The following is a 20,823-nucleotide window of genomic DNA, read 5'->3' on the forward strand; positions in this document are numbered from 1 at the left end:
ATTGCTACGGCATTGCAAGAGCATCAGCAAAGACGTTTGCCAAGTGATACTGAAGTCATTAGAGCACCTGGAAAAGAGCACTGCAATGTGTTAACTCTTAGGAGTGGAACACAAATCAATCGACAAGTCAATGATAGTGGGCCACAACATGATGATTCTAATCCCACTACTGAAGTTGAATTACATGATGATAGAGTTACTGAGAAGGACAAGGATGAGGATTCTGCTAAGATAATAGATTCTGATGCCAAGGCAAAAGCAAATTCTATTCCTGCAGCTAAGGAAGCTAGACCTCCCCCACCTTTCCCGCAAAGATTGAAGAAGCATAATGATGAAGTTTAGTTCAAGAAGTTCGTGGACATTCTTGATCAGCTCCATATCAATATACCTCTCTTGGAAGCTGTTGAACAGATGCCGATGTATGCCAAATTTCTGAAGGAAATCTGTACCAAGAAGAGGAAAGTAGAGACTGTTGCCACTACAACAGAATTTTGTTCTTTATTGAGTAAGTTACCTCCAAAGAGAAATGATTTGGGCAGCTTCATTATTCTTTGTTCAATTAGAGCTAATTTCGTTGGAAAGGCACTGTGTGATCTTGGTTCAAGTGTCAACTTAATGCAAAAATTGATATTCTGGAAGCTTGGCATAGGAGATGCAAGACCCACCTCATTTATTTTACAACTTACCGACAGATCCCATGTGAAACCTGAAGGGAGAGTCAAGGATGTCATAGTAAGGGTGGATAAGTTTGAGTTTCCAGTCGACTTCTTAATTCTGGACTGCGAAGTTGATGCCAAGGCACCAATCATTCTGGGAAGACCTTTCCTAGCCACTGGACATATCTTGATAGACTGTGAAAAAGGTGAACTCACCATGAGAGTGGCTGATCAGTGTGTGACTGTCAATGTTTTTTGAACGCTCAAATATGTTGATGACACTGAAGAATGCCAAGGCATTTCTGAATTGAACTCAGTGATTGAAGAAGAAACTGAACATCTTTTCCAGAACAATTTCATTCAGCTAGCAGAAAATGAATATTGGGTGGATAATGAAAGCTTAGTGGAGTCCGACAACTTTCCAATTTTTGAGGAAGAATCTAGCTTACTACAAGTTAGATCAGGTATGAATTTTCAACCTCTAAATTTTGATGAATTTATTCCTCCTAAGCCTTCATTAATGCATCCACCCACTCTAGAGCTTAATACTTTGCCAGGGCATCTTAAGTATGTTTACTTAGGTAGCGATGAGACTTTACCGGTGATTATTTCCGCTAACCTTACTGCTAATCAAGAGAAAAGTTTGTTAAGTGTGTTGATGCAGCATAAAAAAGCAATTGGTTGGACTGTGGTCGATTTGAAAGGCATCAGTCCCACGATCTGCATGCACAAGATTCTGCTTGAAGATTGCCACGGTAATTCAATAGAACCACAAAAAAGACTCAACCCTATTATAAAGCAAGTGGTGATGAAATAAATTCTGAAATGGCTTGATGTTGGAGTGATCTACCCTATCTCAAATAGCTCATGGGTGAGCTCTGTCCAATGTGTTCCAAAGAAAGGAGGCACGACAGTGGTTACTAATGAGGATAATGAGATATTACCCACTCGCACTGTGACCGGATGGAGGATATACATGGACTATCAAAAACTCAATAAAGCTACAAAAAAATGACCATTTTCATCTACCTTTCATCGACCAAATGTTGGATCGATTAGCCGGCAAAGCATTCTATTGCTTTTTGGATGGGTACTCGGGGTACAATCAAATTGCCATCGCACCAGAGGACCAGGAGAAGACTATATTTACTTGTCCTTATGGCACTTTTGCCTTTAGGATGATGCCTTTTAGACTCTGTAATTCCCCGGTAACATTTCAACGATGTATGCAAGCCATATTTTCAGACATGGTTGAGGATTTTCTGGAGATTTTTATGGACGACTTTTCTGTTTGTGGGGACGATTTTGAACGATGCATCGGCAATTTAGCAAAAGTTCTCAAAGAGATGCGAGGAGGCTGAGTTGGTCTTAAATTGGGATAAATGTCACTTCATGGTGACTGAAGGCATTGTATTAGGCCATAAAATTTCTCACAAGGGTATTGAGGTTGATAAGGCGAAGATTGAAGTGATTGAAAAGTTGCCACCACCAACTTCGGTCAAGGGCATAAGAAGTTTTCTTGGACATGCTGGATTCTATAGAAGGTTTATCAAAGACTTCTCCAAGATTTCTAAGCCCTTGTGCACATTGCTTCAACAAAACCAACCCTTTGTGTTTGACGAATTATGCCTCGGCGCATTTACTGAGCTGAAACGACAACTGATCTCGGCACCCATTGTAGTCCCTCCCGATTGGACATCACCATTTGAGCTGATGTGTGATGCAAGCGATTATGCCGTAGGAACTATTTTGGGGCAACGCTGAGGTAAAATGTTTCATGTTATTTATTACTCTAGACGCACTTTAAATGAAGCACAATTGAACTAAACTACCACTGAGAAAGAATTACTTGTCGTGGTATTTGCTTTTGATAAATTTAGACCTTACCTAATAGGCACTAAAGTTATTGTTCATACTGATCATTCGGCTATAAAATACTTAGGGAACAAAAAAGGATGCCAAGCCTAGACTTATTAGGTGGATCTTACTTTTGCAAGAATTTGACTTAGAGGTGGTAGATAGAAAAAGAACTGAAAATCAAGTTGTTGATCACTTATCTAGGCTAGAGAACAATTCTGAATGCCATGACACTGTAGATATCCAAGAGGAATTTCCTGATGAGAAAATTTTATATGCCACGATAATCCTGTGGTACGCTGACCTTGTTAATTTTCTTGTTAGTGGAATTGTGCCTTTTGATTTGAATAGTCAGACTAAAAAGAAGTTCAAGCACGATGCAAGGCACTATTTTTGGGATGAGCCATATCTATTCAAGCATTGTGCCGATCAGCTCATTAGACGATGTGTACCTGAAGAGGAGCAAAGTGATATTTTGTACCATTGTCATTCGGCCCCAACTAGAGGCCATTTTGGTGGAGCAAGGACTGCTGCTAAGGTCCTACAATCAGGCTTTTACTGACCAACTCTGTTTAAAGATGCCCAAGCATTTTACAAAGGATGTGATCGATGCCAACGGACTGAAAACATCTCCAGACGACATGAAATGCCACTGCAAAATATTTTGGAGATATAACTGTTTGATGTGTGGGCATTGATTTCATGGGACCATTCTCATCTTCTGAAGGAAAATTATATATCTTGCTTGCTGTGGATTATGTGTCAAAATGGGTGGAAGCAATAGCAACATCAAGGAATGACTCCAAAACCGTACTCAAGTTTTTGCACAAGTATATTTTCACTCGGTTTGGAGTACCTCGTGCTATCATTAGTGATGAGGGAACCCACTTTGATAACAAGTTGATTGCCAAGGCATTGAAGAGATATGGAGTTCGACATAAGATTGCCACGGCATATCATCTGCAGACAAATGGCCAAGCAGAGATATCTAATCGAGAGATCATGCAGATTTTAGAGAAAGTGGTGAACCCAAGGCGTAAGGATTGGTCGCCAAAGTTGGATGAAGTACTTTGGGCGTACAGAACTGTATTCAAGACTCCTTTGGGGATGTCACCCTTTAAGTTGGTGTATGGTAAAGCTTGTCATCTCCCGGTTGAGCTTGAACACAAAGTTTATTGGGCCATCAAGCGATTGAATTTCGATGCTCAACTAGCTAGGGAATAGAGATTACTTGAACTTAACGAAATGGAAGAGTTTAGAGCACAAGCATATGAGAATGCTCGGATATACAAGGAGAAAACCAAGAAGTGGCATGACCAGAAACTGATGCCACGATATTTTCATGAGGGGCAACAAGTCTTGCTTTACAACTCCAGACTCAAACTCTTTCCTGGGAAACTCAAATCTCGATGGTCAGGACCATTTGAGGTGCATTATGTCTATCCCCATGAAGCTGTTGACATCAAGAGAATAGACAATGGGACGATCTTCAAGGTCAATGTCCAGCGTCTGAAAGCGTACAATGGAGTTCCACCACCACACAACAAGGACGTGTTACGTCTGTACGATACTGAAGCGTGCCCAGAGGAGAACCAAAATTCGATGCCACGGCATTGAATTTGTGTCTGTGCATAAATAAAAATTTAAAATTTAAGTTTTTCTTTATTTTTTATTTTTATTTCATTTTATAATTAATTTTTGATATGATTTGTAGGGACCACAGTGCTGTAAACCGTGCAAGGAGCGGTTACCAAAGGGAAGAAAGGACAATGCATTAATTAGAGAGATATTCTTTTGATTTGTTTCTTTTGATTTAATTTAATTTCTGACATTTCTTTTTCTCTTTCCACAGACTTGTCCTATCACTATCATTACCTTTTGGCAGTTTGTTTCCTTCCCCATACACGCATAACCCCCTCCACCCACTCAATACTCTCTTAACTGTCCTATCACACCTTTTTCCTCTTAAATTTTTAACTTTTTGTTTTCTCTTTCTTTATTAATTTTTCTCTTTCATTTTAACTTTTACTTTTTCTCTTTCTTTTACTCATCTTCTTCCCTTATTCTCTCCATAGCCAAAATACATCCAAGTTTTTAAAGCTTTCAAAAGTTTCTTCCTTTATCATTTTTCTTGCTTCATACACACACATGAAAATGGTGCGTTCAAGACCGGCTCCAACCGACACTACCTCTTGGCAACAGTTTGAAGATGACGAGGCCAGGGCTCGGTTTTAAAACTTCAAGAACCGAAAACTCTTTTTTGAGTTAGGATTTATTTTTACCGAGGAAACTGATGGTGGTTTTGGACCCGATGTTATGGACATCGTGACATCGCTCAAGTGGAAGAAATTCGCCTGTCATCCTGGTTCGGTAAATGCCTCGGTGGTTAAGGAGTTCTACGCGAATATTTCCAAGCCCAACTAACACTCTATCTTCGTCCAAGGTAAGCAGATCCGTTTTACACCCACTGCGATTAACCGGTATTTTCATTTACAGGATGTAGTAGATGGGCATGCCACGTTCGAAGAGGAGGCTGATAGCACCACATACGATGGGGTCTTAGAGGACCTTTGTTTCGAAAACACTGAGTGGAATGGACGTCAAACGAGTCGATACTCGGTCAACCGAGAACGTCTTCAGCCGCGCGCCAAGTTATGGAATCATTTCCTTAAACATAAACTCATGCCCACTTCCCACAACACTACCGTATCACTTTCACGCTTACTGCTTTTACATTCGATAATGGTGTCCCGTCCTATTGATGTTGGGTGTATTATTGTTCAGCAAGTTCATGACTGCTTAAGTAAAAAGGCAAGTGCTTTAGTGTTTCCTAACTTAATTATTGCCTTATGTCGTAAGAAAAAGGTTGAGGAAAATGCTTTTGATGAAATTTTACTTGGATTATCGGGCATTACTAGAGCCAGACTCCCACTGCTATTAGGACTTGAAAATCCTAAATCTAAAGAATCTGCTCATGAGCAATCTGTAGGTACTATACAATCAAATGATGAGGCAAGGTTAATTGCTCTCGAGTAAGCTGTGATGCAAACTCAGACACACCTGCATACTTTACACGGTGATATCCGTAACTTCTTTGGATACGTGAAGCATAGAGATGCTGTGGTGGAATCAATGTTTCAAGAAATTATTCCCTACGGTCAACGAAATTTCCCTGGCTTCCCAGACGAAATTCTGTCGGCATTTAATGCCGAGGCATCTCCAGAGCCCGAACAAGATACAGTCGATCCTCTCGCTGATGATCTGATTCCTGCTCCGCACCGTTTTGAAACTCCTGAATATCTGCCCACTGTCCCTGTCGAAGAAACACCCAGCCTTGTCCCAGCACCCAATCCTTCTCCTGCACCACGTAGTGGTCGACGCACCAAGACCACGACTGGACGAATTGTGTGTCATTACTCCACTTCTTCCGAGTCCAGCCCAGCACCAATACGCAAGCGCACAAAGAAAGGAGCTGCTAGTACCTCCAAGGCACCACCACGCAAACATTGAGGTACCTTCTTTGCATTCATTATAATTTAGTTGCATTTTATTACATGGCATTTAGTTTATATTTAGTTTAGTATAAGCATTGAGGACAATGCTTCCTTTAAGTTTGGGGGATGTATTGTTCTTGGTAGGTCATATGCATGATAGCATTAGCGTAGTATTATGCCATGGCATCAGTAAATGGTAGGATAGTTAGATAGAATGTTTTTAGGATACCCGATGATGATGATTTTTGTTAGGCTAGATTCTGAATGTAAATGACTGTTGAGAATGATAGAACTCACTCTAGGGCTTGATGCTTTGTGAAAATGTTACACGATTTGTATGCTTTTTATACTTAGAAAATTTAGAAAAAAATTTATGAAAGAACTCTAGTTAGTTTTGGCATTGAAATATAGTTTTGTGCTTAAAAGAAAAAATCAAAAACAACTCCCTTGGATAAGAAACTGTGAATAAATGCTTAGGCATAACTGTAGAGGGACACTCCTCTTTGCCGTGGCATTGCCTGGAACTTTCTTTAATAAATGGCAGCCTTGTGCATATGAGTGAATAAAAGTAGTCACGGGATGACTCTACTTAACTAGCTTGGGGTGGAAGGTATGCTCCTTTTCATCTAGAGTGTGGGAAAGTAGGTATGATGAGCTGACTCCCTTCATAGCAGCAATTAAAAAAAAGGGAGTAAAAATGTGCTTAATGAATAAGTAAATGCCTTGGCAAAAACTAGAGGACTAGATTAGAAATTGTCTAAGTTTGCTAAGTATAGATTGGATACAATCACGCACACACACTACTACAAAGGATCTTGACCTAGGGAAAAGTACTTGAATTCTTGATAAGTCTAGCATGTTAAAGCCTATTTTTTTTCTGAGGGTTGAAATTCAATTTTATCCTACTGTCTTACTGTCGAACATTGCCATGACATTTTACTTATGTAACTGCTATCCATTGCTTGAGGACAAGCAATAGCTTAAGTTTGGGGGTGTGATAACTTCCTAAAAAGGCCACTTTTAAGGCCTTTTTCACTTAAGTTATTTTATTTCTTAATGGTGCTGCTTGAGGGAAAAGTGCAATTTGTTTATGGTGTGCAAGGAATAGAAAGAAAAAGGATTCTTTGGGAAGCAATGCCGCAGCATCACACGTTGCTAAAGCAGAACGAAACACCTCAGCATTTTTGGCGCAGAAAAAGACAAAAAAGATATTTCTGCACAAGGACAGCTGGTACTAGACAGCTGTCTCTGCACGTGAAAGACTGCTGTAACCGCCTGCCAGAGCCGCCAAAGGACCACTGCCACTTGGAGGATAAGATTCACGCTCAACATGTGATTCTAGGGGTATGAGGGGTATTTTGCACCCAACAATATCATCATTACCCCTAGATATTTTTTTATTATATATGACACCTCATGGGGAGAGAGGAAGAGAGGATTCACGCACACGCATACTGTAGAAAAAATCATATTTTTATTTTCTTTTTCCTTTCTTATTCCTTGGGATATTCCTCCATTGATAAAGCTCCAAGGAGTGGCAAGCTAGGCACCTAAAGGAGCTAGCGAGCTAGGTAGTTCACGGTGGCCAAGAGGAGACCTTCGCTGGCGCGTCGAAGGCTTCTTCTCAACCTCCCATTTTGCTGCTATTTTATATTTATTTGTGGGTTGTTGGAACAAATATTTTCATGACTTTGTGTTTGAATATTTTGAACACCACCATTAACTAACTTATTTGGTGGTGGTTGATTTAATGGTTGTTTGAACTTTATTTTTAATGGTGTATTCAATTTTATTTTGGTTCTTTATTTGCTTTGCTTATGAACGCTTCACCATCTAGGCTTGTAAGAGGCATGGAAATGTCCATTTCTTAGATGAAGGTTAGGTATTCAGAAGAATCCTAGACTAAAAATACTTGTAAGTATTCGGAAGAAACGCAAGATAAGATCCTCATAAGCAATGGGTTATAGTATTTTCAAAGGGCTTTGAACCGGCCTAGGAATATTATAACTTAATCCCTTAGATCTCGGAAGAGACTAGAATAGGATTTCAACGACTAAAAAGGGTGTCTTTATCAATAGGGTAGGCTGGCCAACATCGTTGAGTGAGAGCAGATGCCTTGGCATCCTATTCTGTTAGGTTCTTTTGAACACTTTAGGAAAGCTCTGTCGAGTAAGTAAAGACCAGGTAGCTTAAATATACTTGAGAAATAAGTTTAGCGACCTTAGATCAATCCCTACCATTCTTTCTCTTGGAAGCTTGTCACGTGAGGATTATTTTCTTTACATTCTATTTTCTTTTTATTTACTGTTTTTTACCATTTTTCATTGCCTTGACATTTCACCATACTCAACATTAAACTTCCATCATTGCCATTGCATTTCCATTTGCTGCACCATCAGACCATCACTCCATAACCACCAGCATACACATTTACATTGCCGTGACATTTGTATATATCAAGACTAACTATACTTAGATAGAATAGTGCATTGCTTTGGTTAGACTTTTGTAATTTCACCCAATCCCTGCGGAGACGATACTCACTCATCATTATATTACTTGAGCGATTATGTATACTTGCACATTATTTGCGTATAATTTTATAGTACTCACAACACGCGAACAAGCACCTCCATAGAATAAGGACTCTGGAGGTGTATGACTAACTAACCCACTGCTCATAGAAAATTGGGAAAACTCAGAAAACACAAACATCGATGAATGAGAAAACTGTATAGGAGGTGTCTATGCGGCGACCATCGGTGATGAGGCTGTATCGTCAAATAACCAGTATATGAACCCCAAGTTCTACAAACATAGACCCATAATATCCTCCAAGAGGGGTCATATAACTCTGTGATTGTGGCAGTAGCGACATCTGGTAAGGGAAAGATGGTGGCGATATCAGATATGACTGCGGGGTGTACGTCGCTGCAGTCGGTGGTTGCTATGAAGGTTCCGGTGGTGCAGCTGACAATGAACCAGAAACACCTGCTCTCCGTCCACGAGTCAGGGGACGATGGGGTTGTGACGGTGCTCGTCTCTGTCGACGTCGATGAATGCTCCGTCCTCGTGCATCCTCGAAAAGTAGAAACAATTTCCTATTACTATTGAACCACTCATAATAATCATCTGCAACCATCAAGTAGTCAACATAAATATGTTCCCTATGGGGAAGGCACCGATATATCGATCCTCCCATATAATAACCTACTCATAATGCTTCACCAGCCAATATGTATCCGTCTTGCCGCGTCGATCTGTGTTATGCAATTGGTCCATATTGCGAGGTACTTCCAGAATTGGTTGTATAAAACCAAATTACCGGAACACGCGATCAGTGGGGTGCCACTCGATAATCGCATAACAGATCCAGAATTGGTCCAAACATTTAATGGGCCCCTCAACTCAGGTGAGATGCACATCCTCATATCATCATTAGAATATGGAGTTCATTCAAACTAAAACAAATATATGTAATTCTTATCAAAATAATAATCTAATTATTATACTATGATACAAAATCGATTTTCAAACATTAAAATACATACCTCTGTGCCAGCCTTCTGATCGATTAGTAGCTTGATTATTTCTAATTTATTAGGTAGATCCCGATGATTTTTTCTATCAATGAACCACCTATCCAAGGAAATTTTTAATTATACACTGGATAAAATGATTAACATACGAAATCAGTTTTGTAATTATCTCAATAGCAGCGGGAATACGAACGGGTTCTTCACAACAGGACATAAAAAGGGCAAGTGATACCATGCCCAAGACTGTAGCAGAAGGAGACATCCGCCTATAGCATTTTTACTGTAGTCAGTCGCTCGACACATCTCCCTATACAGGAAAGCCAAAACTGCCGAGCCCCAACTAAGTGATCTAGTCATATGAAAATCGTCAAGATGCTACAACCACATACAGTGAACTTGGTTGCGTGATTTATCCTGCATCAACAACCCTCCTATCAGCTGCAGTATACATGTCCGTGCATACTTTTTAACTTCATCCTCTGAGGCATCCTCACTCAAATTCTGAAAATTTGCATCTAACCAATTTAACGGTATCTGACCACCGTTAAAATTTCGCGGGACACCTCCTAGATACTCATGGCACAAAGTATTCTAGTTACCATGTGCCATCCTTGAAATCAAATCTCCATCCACTGGAAGCCCCAAGTACATGAAAGCATCCTCAAGAGTAATCGTGCACTCTTTGCACGGAAGATGGAATGTGTAAGTCTCCGACCTTCACCACTCCACTAATGCAGAAATCAGGTTTGGTTATATCCTACAATGGCCTTCATATCTAGCTATGTGACCGAATCCAGCCTCGACTAAATACGGCCAGACACGGTCGGGTATCACTAACTTAAGGTTCTGGATAAAAGGATTTAATATACGGTCGCTCTCCTAAAAATATTAATAATTATTGTAAATTAATTTATAAACTAATAATCATGCATTAAATAAATAAATTATTATTAATAATTTGAATTAAATTAAACTATAAAAATGTTACCATATCAGCATAATGACGCGACATATGATTTACATCCAAACGAAGCAGACTGCCTTCCAATTAATAACTGCACAAAAATTATTAAATAAAATATTAAAAATTTAAATAATTAAATAAAATACAAAAAAATATTAAATATAATAAAATATACCTTAAAGAGCTATGAGAGAATATAAGAGTATTTGAGAGAAGTTGAGAGGATTTGGTGCGATGAAAATGATTGAGAATGAATGTATTTATAGAGAGGGAACGAGGGTGTGAACGGACGGGTGGTTGCGAAATTAAAGAAAATGTGCGACCCATGCACCGCGCTATACCCCTACGTGGCAGAAGACACGACCCATGCACCGTGCCTTACCTAGCGTGTCGCCATGTCAGCGTAAGGCGCGGTGTATGGGTTGCGCCTTCCTGCAAAGAGTGTTAGATCGATAAATAAAGATGAAAGGGTATCTGACAAGTAAATAAAATTGATCAGGGTGATTTTTTTTGTAAAAATCGCCTAAGAAATTGCTCATTTTCTTCCTAATGGTCTACGCTCTGTACAGTGAAGTGGAAGACTCTCTCTCTCTCCGTTTAACCGTGGAGAAGCCAATGCTAAATAGTGTCTAGCCAATGCTAAATAGTGTCTAGCCAATGAAAATCGGCGATTTGACCAAATTGACACCCTTTAACCGAATATCTCCCTTTTTAGCACCGTTTGACCTATATTTCCCGAAGTGGCACCATTTCGGTTGAGGTGGCAAAAAACGCATCCCCGGGGATGCGCTTTACCTGGTTTTACGCTGAGTTGGATGCCATATGTGAAAGGCGCATCCTCGGGGACGCGCCTTCACAGGGTTTTGCTGATTCAGTTGCCATAGTGGTTTTTTTTTTAATAATAAAAATTTTATTTTTATTATTATTATAAATTAGTAATATATTATGTAAATTGTTTTAGTTATAATTTAATAATTATCAAATGTATTTTTTTAATGTGTGTTAAAGGTGGTGTGTATTATCCATATTAATCAGATAGAACAACAGATGAAAACTAGTTTTTATTTTATTGTAGTTATATGAAAAATGTATAAAATTATTATATTACATGTATGATTATATTATAATTTTTTATTTTAATTATCGATCTATTAATTTTATCACTTAATTATTTAAATATTATCAATCTAGTCATCTGTTATTATTATTTAACCAAAATATTTCCTCTAACCCAGTACGTATACTTCTATGGTTCTTTCTTTTCATCGACCACCTATGAAATATAATATAAACTAAATATCACCCTATTTAATTAAAAATATTTAAATCAAAATTTAGTTCGATAATGACCTCAACAATAAGGGGAATACATATGGTTCATTCACGATCGGGCATAAGAAAGGCATGCGGAACCACGCCCATGATTGCAGAAGCAGGAGACATCCACCGATAGTAGTTTTCTTATAATTCGTCGCCCGACACATTTCTCTAAAGAGAAATGCCAAAACTGCAGCGCCCCAACTATATCTTCCAGCTTCATCAAAATCGATCAGATGCCGCAACCACATACAATGCACCTGGTTGCGAGATTTGTCGGACATCAATATTCCTCTAATTATTCGTAGAATATATGCCCGAGCACATGCCTTTGCTTGATCCTCTGAAGCATTTTCATTTAAAACCTCAAAATTAACTTTCAACTAAGATAAAACTATTCTACCTCCATTAAACTCCAGCGGAGCAGCTCCAAGATAATCAATGAACATTGACTGCTAATCACCATCCGCCATACCACACATCATATTTCCGTCGACGGGAAGCCCAGATGCATAGAGACATCCTCCAATGTAATTGTAGTCTCTCCACATGGAAGGTGAAAAGTATGTGTCTCGGGCCTCTCAATCAATGCAGAAACTATGACATGTTCGAGTTTGCAACCGCCAATAATTGTTGCAATATATCCGAACCCGGCAGAAGCCAAATATGGCAAAATACATTCCGGTGTCGGTATACGTAGATTTTTAATAAATGTCTCTAAAATATGATCAATATCCTAAATAATATGCATTATAAAAAATTAAAATTAATATAAATTCATAATAAATTTAAATTAAACATAACAATAAATATTAACATTAATTATAAAAAAATATTACCATATCGTTAAAATGTCTGGAGATATGGTTAGCATCCAATCGCAGAAACTTTTCACTTTCCATTATAACTGTAGACAAAAAAAATAATTAGCACAAAAATAATTAATTAATAAATTTAAATAAATAATAATTATATAAATATTATTTTAATAAAAATAATATTTATATAATTATATTAATATAAAATATAATAACTGAAAAATAAATTTCTTACCACTAATAAAAAATTTAAAACTTAAAGATTTGGAGAATTTAAGTTATATAAGAGAGGAGAAGATGATTTTGGTGTGAAGAATGAGGGGAGTTGAAGGGATTTATATAGGAGAGGAGGAGGGGTAGTTGGGGAAAAATATGATGAGCATTTAAGACATTTAATGAAGGCGTGTCTCCGGGGATTCGCCTTTCACACGTGGCATCCAACTCAGCGTAAAACCATATAAAACGCATCCCCAGAGATGCGCCTTTCGCGACCTCAATCGAAAATGTGTTACTTCGAGAAATATAGATCAAACAGTACTAAAAATAAAAATATTCGCTTAAAATATGTCAATTTGATCAATTGGCCATGAAAATCCTTTTACATAATATAAAGACCAAAATTATAAAACTTATATAAGTTGAAATAATTATATAAAAAAATCTCGAAAGCAAACAAAAGTAAAAACCCATAGAAAAAGCAATACTGTCTCTCTGCGTGTATTTTTTTTGGGTTTGTGAAATTCTCACGGTGAAAAGTAAAGCTCTGGTTTCTGGTGATTGAATCCTCAGAAGGATAAGAAACAATGTTTCAGAAGTTAGGGACGATTTGGGCCTTTTTCGAAATGGAGATCGGCCAAACTATGTGGTTGAAGAGGGTTCTTTGGTGTTGAAGGAGGCGTCTTTGGTGACTCAGAATCTGGCCGAGTGGAACTGGTAACTCAGTCCAAGCAGAAAGTTTTTTTTTAATCTTTTAAGTTGTTTGGAGGGTGAAAAAAATGGTTGGTTGAATCAGATCAGCATTTGTATGTAATAGGAAGCTCTGATCTCGAAAGATATTACGGGATTTTGTTTTCTTGGTGTTTGGGGCTGTCGTCAAAGAGTGCCAAAAAAAGCAAGGTCCAAGGTTTTCTCTGTATCCAATCAGGGTATCCCTTTCCTTTGCCTGGGTTTTTATCCTTCTCTTTCCTTAACATTTCACGAGCTAGCGTTAAAGAATCTAAAGCTGTACTAATGATGAAAACCTAGTAGAATCCCTTCCCCCAAGAAAAGAGAAGCATTTGTGTCCTCTTCATGTTCAAGCTCTGAAGTAACTCAAAGAAGAGAGAGAGAAAGAGAGACAAACAAAAAGAAAGCCCTTCATTTTTCCTTGGTGGGTTTATGTGAAATTTGCAAACTTTGGTTCTTTTTAGTACTTTTGTCTAGTTTTCTTTAAGTTTGAGGGTGAAGCTTGAAGATGTCAATGTCCTGCAAGGATGGTAAACCTGGGTGCCTGGATAATGGGAAATATGTAAGGTACACACCTGATCAGGTTGAGGCCCTTGAAAGGCTTTATCATGATTGCCCCAAACCTAGTTCCATTCGTCGTCAGCAGTTGATTAGGGAGTGCCCTATCCTCTCCGATATCGAGCCTAAACAGATCAAAGTCTGGTTCCAAAACAGAAGGTTTACTTTTTTTTTAAGTCTCTGTTTACTGCAATTTATTTGCCACAATGTAATTATATATGTCATTTGATTTGTCAGATGTAGAGAGAAGCAGAGGAAAGAGGCATCACGCCTTCAAGCTGTAAATAGGAAGCTGTCGGCAATGAACAAGCTTTTAATGGAGGAGAATGATAGGCTGCAGAAGCAAGTGTCACAGCTGGTGTTTGAAAATGGCTACTTTCGCCAACATACTCGGGATGTAAGGATTTTATGTTTTAGTTTCTGGGTTTAGTTTTTCCTTGTGTTCTTTCAATTTACTAGGAGATTTTTGCAATCTTTTGTTTTTTGGGGGTTTTTCTCTCACAGGCGACACTTGCGAGCAAAGATCCGAGCTGTGAATCCGTGGTGACGAGCGGTCAACACCACCACGTGACACCACAGCATCCTCCGAGAGATGCTAGTCCTGCAGGGTTAGTGGGGTTATGGTTGTTATGTCCTTTTCATTTTCATCGTGCTTTGTGACCTCTTTGTTGTGTGCATTTGTGGTTTTATTAAATTGATTGATGCCTTTTATCCCTTGTCTTTTCAGGCTTTTGTCCATTGCAGAAGAGACTTTAGCAGAGTTTCTTTCAAAGGCCACTGGAACTGCTGTTGAGTGGGTCCAAATGCCTGGAATGAAGGTATCTCTCCACTCTTTGTTGTTAAAAATTACTAATCCAAGGGAAGAATTATAACCGTAAATTGTTTTCATTAAGCAGCAACTTTTGACATTTAAACCCTTGTCATCATCTCTTTGTTTTGACTTGAACAGCCTGGTCCGGATTCCATAGGAATCGTTACTATTTCTCATGGTTGCACTGGAGTGGCAGCACGAGTTTGCGGTCTCGTGGGTCTTGAACCTACAAGGGTAAGTCTACTTTGTCTTTGTAGCCTGCCACGGCTTCATTGTTTCGGCTGTTTGTATTCCAATGACTATGTCCCTTTCAGGTCGCCGAACTCCTCAAGGATAGGCCTTCGTGGTTTCGCGATTGCCGAGCTGTGGATGTTCTAAATGTGCTGCCTACTGCCAACGGTGGAACCATCGAACTGCTGTACATGCAGGTCTGTGCTCTTTAATGTGTTGTAGTTGCCTGACTTTTTCGGAGAAATTATTTCTTAGTGATCTCTTTGAATTTGCTAATGTTATGTATAGTTGTATGCACCAACAACTTTGGCACCTGCACGCGACTTCTGGTTGTTGCGCTATACTTCTGCTCTAGAAGATGGAAGTCTTGTGGTCAGTTTAATAAATATTTGTTTTTTGGTACATCATAGGACCGAATATACTCTAGCTACATTATTTTTTGGGAATTAGACCTCCAAAGATGCATATGCACTTCTCTTTTAATCTCATGAGTTCTTAGTGACTTTTGTAATGCTTAGGTCTGTGAGAGGTCGCTTAAAAATACTCAAAATGGTCCTACCATGCCAACGGTGCAATATTTTGTGAGAGCTGAAATATTCCCGAGTGGTTATCTTATACGATCTTGTGAGGGGGGTGGTTCAGTCATACACATTGTTGATCATATGGATTTGGAGGTATACATGTTGTTGCATGCAAACTGTCTTGAATGTTTTTAAACTACGTAACATGTATACTTATTATGGAGTGTTTATTATCAATCAGTCGAGGAGTGTGCCAGAGGTGTTACGCCCTCTTTATGAATCATCAACAATTCTCGCTCAAAAGACAACAATGGCTGTAAGATTTTTCTTCCATTAGCATGTTAGTATGTTACACGGCACTGTCTAATTGTTTTTAATATTATAAAGGAAGGCTTTCCTACAAAAAGTTCCTAGAATTGTAGGTTACAAAAGGATGGGATCTAATTTGTGATTTTCTTTTAGGCTCTAAGGCAACTGAGGCAGATAGCTCAGGAAGCTTCTCAGTCTAATTCAACTGGTTGGGGTCGTCGACCAGCAGCCTTACGTGCAATTAGCCAAAGGTTAAGCAGGTTAGCTTCCAAGCACTTGTTGTCATGTGCTTTATGTCTGCTAAGATTGATATACTATTATTTACAATTTGGCGGATGATTCCTTACAGGAGTTTTAATGAGGCTGTCAATGGTTTCACTGATGAGGGGTGGTCAATGATGGGAAATGATGGCATAGATGATATTACTGTCCTAGTAAATTCATCTCCTGACAAGCTGATGAGCCTCAACCTTTCCTACGCTAATGGATTTTCATCTGTTAGCAATGCAATCTTATGTGCCAAGGCATCGATGCTTTTACAGGTCGGACTGGGATGCTTCCAATTTTTCAGTCTTGATGGTTCATGGCAGCTATTTATGGAAGTACATGACATGGTTTCAGAATTGTTTGTAGCTTAGGATTTCTTATGTTTTATTGTTGCTATGATAACATTATACTTACCGTTACATGATGTTATTTCAAATGTTAAATCTTGGCTATTCTTGTGTTTGGCTAGCTCCACTGCGCTGGATTTCTTCAGCATGATATTTTCTGAATGATATTATTTAACACTTCCATGGTTGCACATCATTCTTTCACATGAACAGTCTTTACGTGGTCCATGAATTTTTTTCCTTCATTGTTTCTCTTTTAGAACGTACCACCTGCAATTCTTCTCTGTTTTCTGCGGGAACACAGATCAGAATGGGCAGACACCAGCATTGATGCCTACTCAGCAGCAGCTATTAAAGTTGGTCCCTGTAGTTTACCAGGGTCTCAAGTAGGAGGTTTCGGAGGTCAAGTCATACTTCCACTGGCACATACTATTGAGCATGAAGAGGTAAGTACTATGTTTTATAGCCCTTAATTGAATTATGTGATGTTATGATATTATTTGTATCAACTTAATTTATTCATAAACATACGGAAAATATTGTTTTTTTATGTTATTTTTAGTGCTTAGAGGTAATTAAGTTGGAGGGAATTGCACATTGTCCTGAAGATGGAATAATGCCAAGAGATGTTTTTCTTTTGCAAGTAAGCGTTCTTATTTTTACTTTATTCTCGAATCTCTTATAGTCATTATGGAGTGCGACAAACCTTTCATAGCACCTATTGGTTTTAGGATTGTCTTAATTTTCTGTGATATTGTTTTATAGCTATGCAGTGGAATGGATGAAAATGCGGTGGGAACCTGTGCTGAGCTTATGTTTGCTCCCACCGATGCTTCTTTTGCTGATGATGCACCTCTTTTGCCTTCTGGTTTTCGCATTATTCCTCTCGATTCCGGGAAGGTTGGCATTTATGTGTTAATGCAAGGTATTTTGTTAGTTTTCTTCTGTATTTTTGTGTGGATTTTCTTATTTTGCAATGGAAGCTGATGCAGGAAGCCTCCAGTCCAAATCGCACTCTGGACCTTGCGTCGGCTCTTGAGATTGGGCCAACTGGAAATAAAGTGTCTAATGAATACTCTGGTAGTTCTGGCTGTGTGAGATCTGTGATGACCATAGCATTTCAGTTTGCATTTGAGAGCCACATGCAAGAACACTTGGTATCCATGGCCCGACAATATCTCCGCAGCATTATATCTTCAGTTCAGAGGATGGCAATAGCTCTTTCTCCATCTAATTTGGGTTCACATGCTGGTCTCCGAACACCACTGGGCACTCCTGAAGCACAGACACTTGCTCATTGGATCTGCCAGAGTTATAGGTACACACCGGCCCTGCCTTCCTTTCGATTTAACATAATCTAAATACCAGAAACTGTAGGTCTTCTATGCTTGTATGCTTTGTACTGATAGATTCGAGAATCTGACTTGTTGAGTTGGTGTCTGCTCTTGCATTGTTGTATCCTTTACCATGTGTGCAGAATATGTTGCCTAGCTCAGATATTTGTTCTACGTACAGATGTTATGTTATGAACCGCAGAATGATTTTTCTCTAATTTTGCAGGGTCTACATGGGTGACGAGCTGCTGAAATCTAGCAGTGAAAGGAGTGATTCCATCCTCAAGACCTTGTGGCAGCACTCCGATGCTATCATGTGCTGCTCGCTGAAGGTCAGCGTTGGGACTGAATTCACTTGTCTTCCTCATTTTGCGCTGATATATTCCTAATCATTTTGTAAAATGCTAATGCCTTTGATTAACTGATGGTTCTTGCAGGCACTGCCTGTTTTCACCTTTGCGAATCAGGCGGGGCTTGACATGCTGGAGACGACCCTGGTTGCTCTGCAGGAGATTACTTTGGAGAAAATATTTGATGACCATGGACGTAAAGTTCTCTGCACGGAGTTCCCACAGATAATGCAACAGGTCTACCATTTTATTCCGGTTTCAAACTACGGGAAAAAAAAAACATTTTTCAAATACAAATAACCAATGATTGTACATAAAGGGGAATGATTTTTTGTTTGTGTTAGGGGTTTACTTGTCTACAAGGTGGGATATGCATGTCGAGCATGGGAAGGCCGATTTCATACGAGAGAGCAGTGGCATGGAAGGTGTTGAATGAGGAAGAGAATGCTCAGTGCATCTGCTTTATGTTCATCAACTGGTCTTTTGTCTGAAAACTTAAATATAGACCAGAAACTGCTGAAGTATCATCATTTTATTTTGTATTTTTAATATTTTGTTCAACTTTAGCTGGCTAAAACCCCATGGTATCACTCTTCACTGGAACCAGTTTGACAATGCGTGTATCGACTGTATTCACAGTTTGATGTATTACTTGAATCTTCTGGTTGGATGTATCCTTCGTCTCCCTTACAATTGTAGGTATACAACTGGAGCTCCTACCAATCCCACCTTTGTTTCGAGCTCCTCTATTATTCCTATGGCTAAAAGTTTTACTGGTCTCGAACCTTTACTCAGTATCGACCTCATTGCATCAGCTGTGAGCAAGGCCGGGTAAGCCGTCCAGAAATTATTGAACTTGATACCTGTCGGAACCGTCTTTCGGTTGGGTCCGGAATTGAGTTTCGATTTGAATAAGTTGGTTAGAGTTACTACCGATCATTTATTTTATTAAATAGGTTGATCGGATATTTTATATTTTACCTGATCTGCGTCTTACCAAAAATGTGTCGGATTTGGGAGTCGATTACACTCAAGAAAGGGTTAGCATCCTTGAACTGTTCTTTCGGTACTATTAAATTTTTAGTTGTCATTAAGTAAGAAATTTGTAAGTTTAAATTAAAAGGTAAAATAACGATTGGAATTGCTTACCTTAGATAGTTTTAAAAGTATACCCTTACAAAAGTTAAAGGACGAATTAGGAAAAAAATGACAATAAATAAAACAAAGAAGGATGAATAAGAAAAGGAATTTAACATGAAGATAAAAAGATAAAGAAAATAAAAAGAAATAAAAAAATACAAATAAAAATGAAATAAAAATGAAAACATAAAATAATAATTAAAGTAGTAATAATCAATATACAATCGATAAGGTAAATAAATAAATAAATAAATAAAATGAACAAAAAAATATGGAATAAAAAGAAATAAAAAAAAGTACCAAGTGAAAGAAAAAAACTTACATATATATATATATATAATATAATAAAAAAATCGAATAAGAAATAATTAAAAAATATACATAGTAATAAACAAATTATTAATAGTATATATTTACATAATAATAAAATATAGTAGAGATATGAAATATATATACAAATATATAAAAAACAGTAATAAAAACGAAAAAAATAAAATAAAAAACATAATTAATTATAGATAATAATAAATATGCTATTAAAATAAAAATAAAAAATGTAAAAGGATTAAATTGAATGAAAAACAAAAGTTGAGTTCGATTTTAGGAGAAATCAGGGATGATAAAAGAAGAATTAAAGAAAAGGGGACCCAAAACAAAATTAACCCATTTTTGTTTAAAAACACGTGGGTCAGAGGATGAAGCGAGTCGGATCACGGTCAAAATGGGTCAACTATATAAGTTAATTTTTTTCTCTTAATTTTCCATTTCCCATTTGCAAAACTAGAGAACCTCTCCCCCTGTTCCTCGATCTCTCTCGCGTGTTCTTCAGTATGAAGAACACGACGCTGGTCATCGAAGGCAAAATAAAAATTTTCCTGCACCATTCGAAATCTCTTTCTATCCCCACTTCGAAAATCAAAACATTTTTCAAAGATTATTGACCTCGGGGACTAGATCTACAAATGAAGATCTCGAGAACGCCCATCTGTTCATCGGTCTAAAGCTCATTTTTTGGGGTTTGAAACAAAGAAAAATAGAACGCATGCAACAAAAGCCGACCGAAACGAAGGTAAAAAAACTGAAATATATACCTCTTTTATTTCTTTTTCGAAATGCTATACAAGTGTTTGGACTCTCCTTGTATTTGCTATTGTGAGCTTATGTGCGTGTTTGCCTCGTGGTGATCTCTCTGATATTGTCCTACAAATGGTCTTGCTTACATGTATTTATACTCTAAAAAATAGCCTATTTTTAGCTTGATTTCCGAGTCCTAATCGAACTAAACTAATGGCTTGTTTGCTATTTTTTCGGTGTCCCAAACATCCACGTTGCTACGGTTGTTGCATGAGGGATAGAGTGCCTTGA

General features: G+C 38.2%; 1 protein-coding gene across 1 annotated transcript; it reads left to right on the plus strand.

The window, feature by feature from the left end:
* Nucleotides 1-13,994: 13,994 nt before the first annotated feature.
* LOC120185559 (homeobox-leucine zipper protein ATHB-15-like) lies at nt 13,995-18,919 on the plus strand. The gene is made up of 18 exons (XM_039189739.1): nt 13,995-14,307; nt 14,386-14,545; nt 14,653-14,756; nt 14,876-14,966; nt 15,098-15,193; nt 15,274-15,387; nt 15,479-15,562; nt 15,709-15,864; nt 15,953-16,027; nt 16,174-16,280; nt 16,370-16,562; nt 16,895-17,080; nt 17,197-17,277; nt 17,400-17,534; nt 17,627-17,952; nt 18,195-18,300; nt 18,406-18,555; nt 18,663-18,919. Exons 1-18 carry the CDS (start codon nt 14,099-14,101, stop codon nt 18,807-18,809), a joined length of 2,520 nt encoding a protein of 839 aa, XP_039045670.1. The 5' UTR covers nt 13,995-14,098; the 3' UTR covers nt 18,810-18,919.
* The last annotated feature ends 1,904 nt before the right edge of the window (nt 18,920-20,823 follow it).

This window comes from Hibiscus syriacus, unplaced genomic scaffold (assembly GCF_006381635.1).
Source record: "Hibiscus syriacus cultivar Baekdansim isolate YM2019G1 unplaced genomic scaffold, ASM638163v2 tig00113124_pilon, whole genome shotgun sequence".
In the NCBI taxonomy this organism is placed as follows: Eukaryota; Viridiplantae; Streptophyta; class Magnoliopsida; order Malvales; family Malvaceae; genus Hibiscus; species Hibiscus syriacus.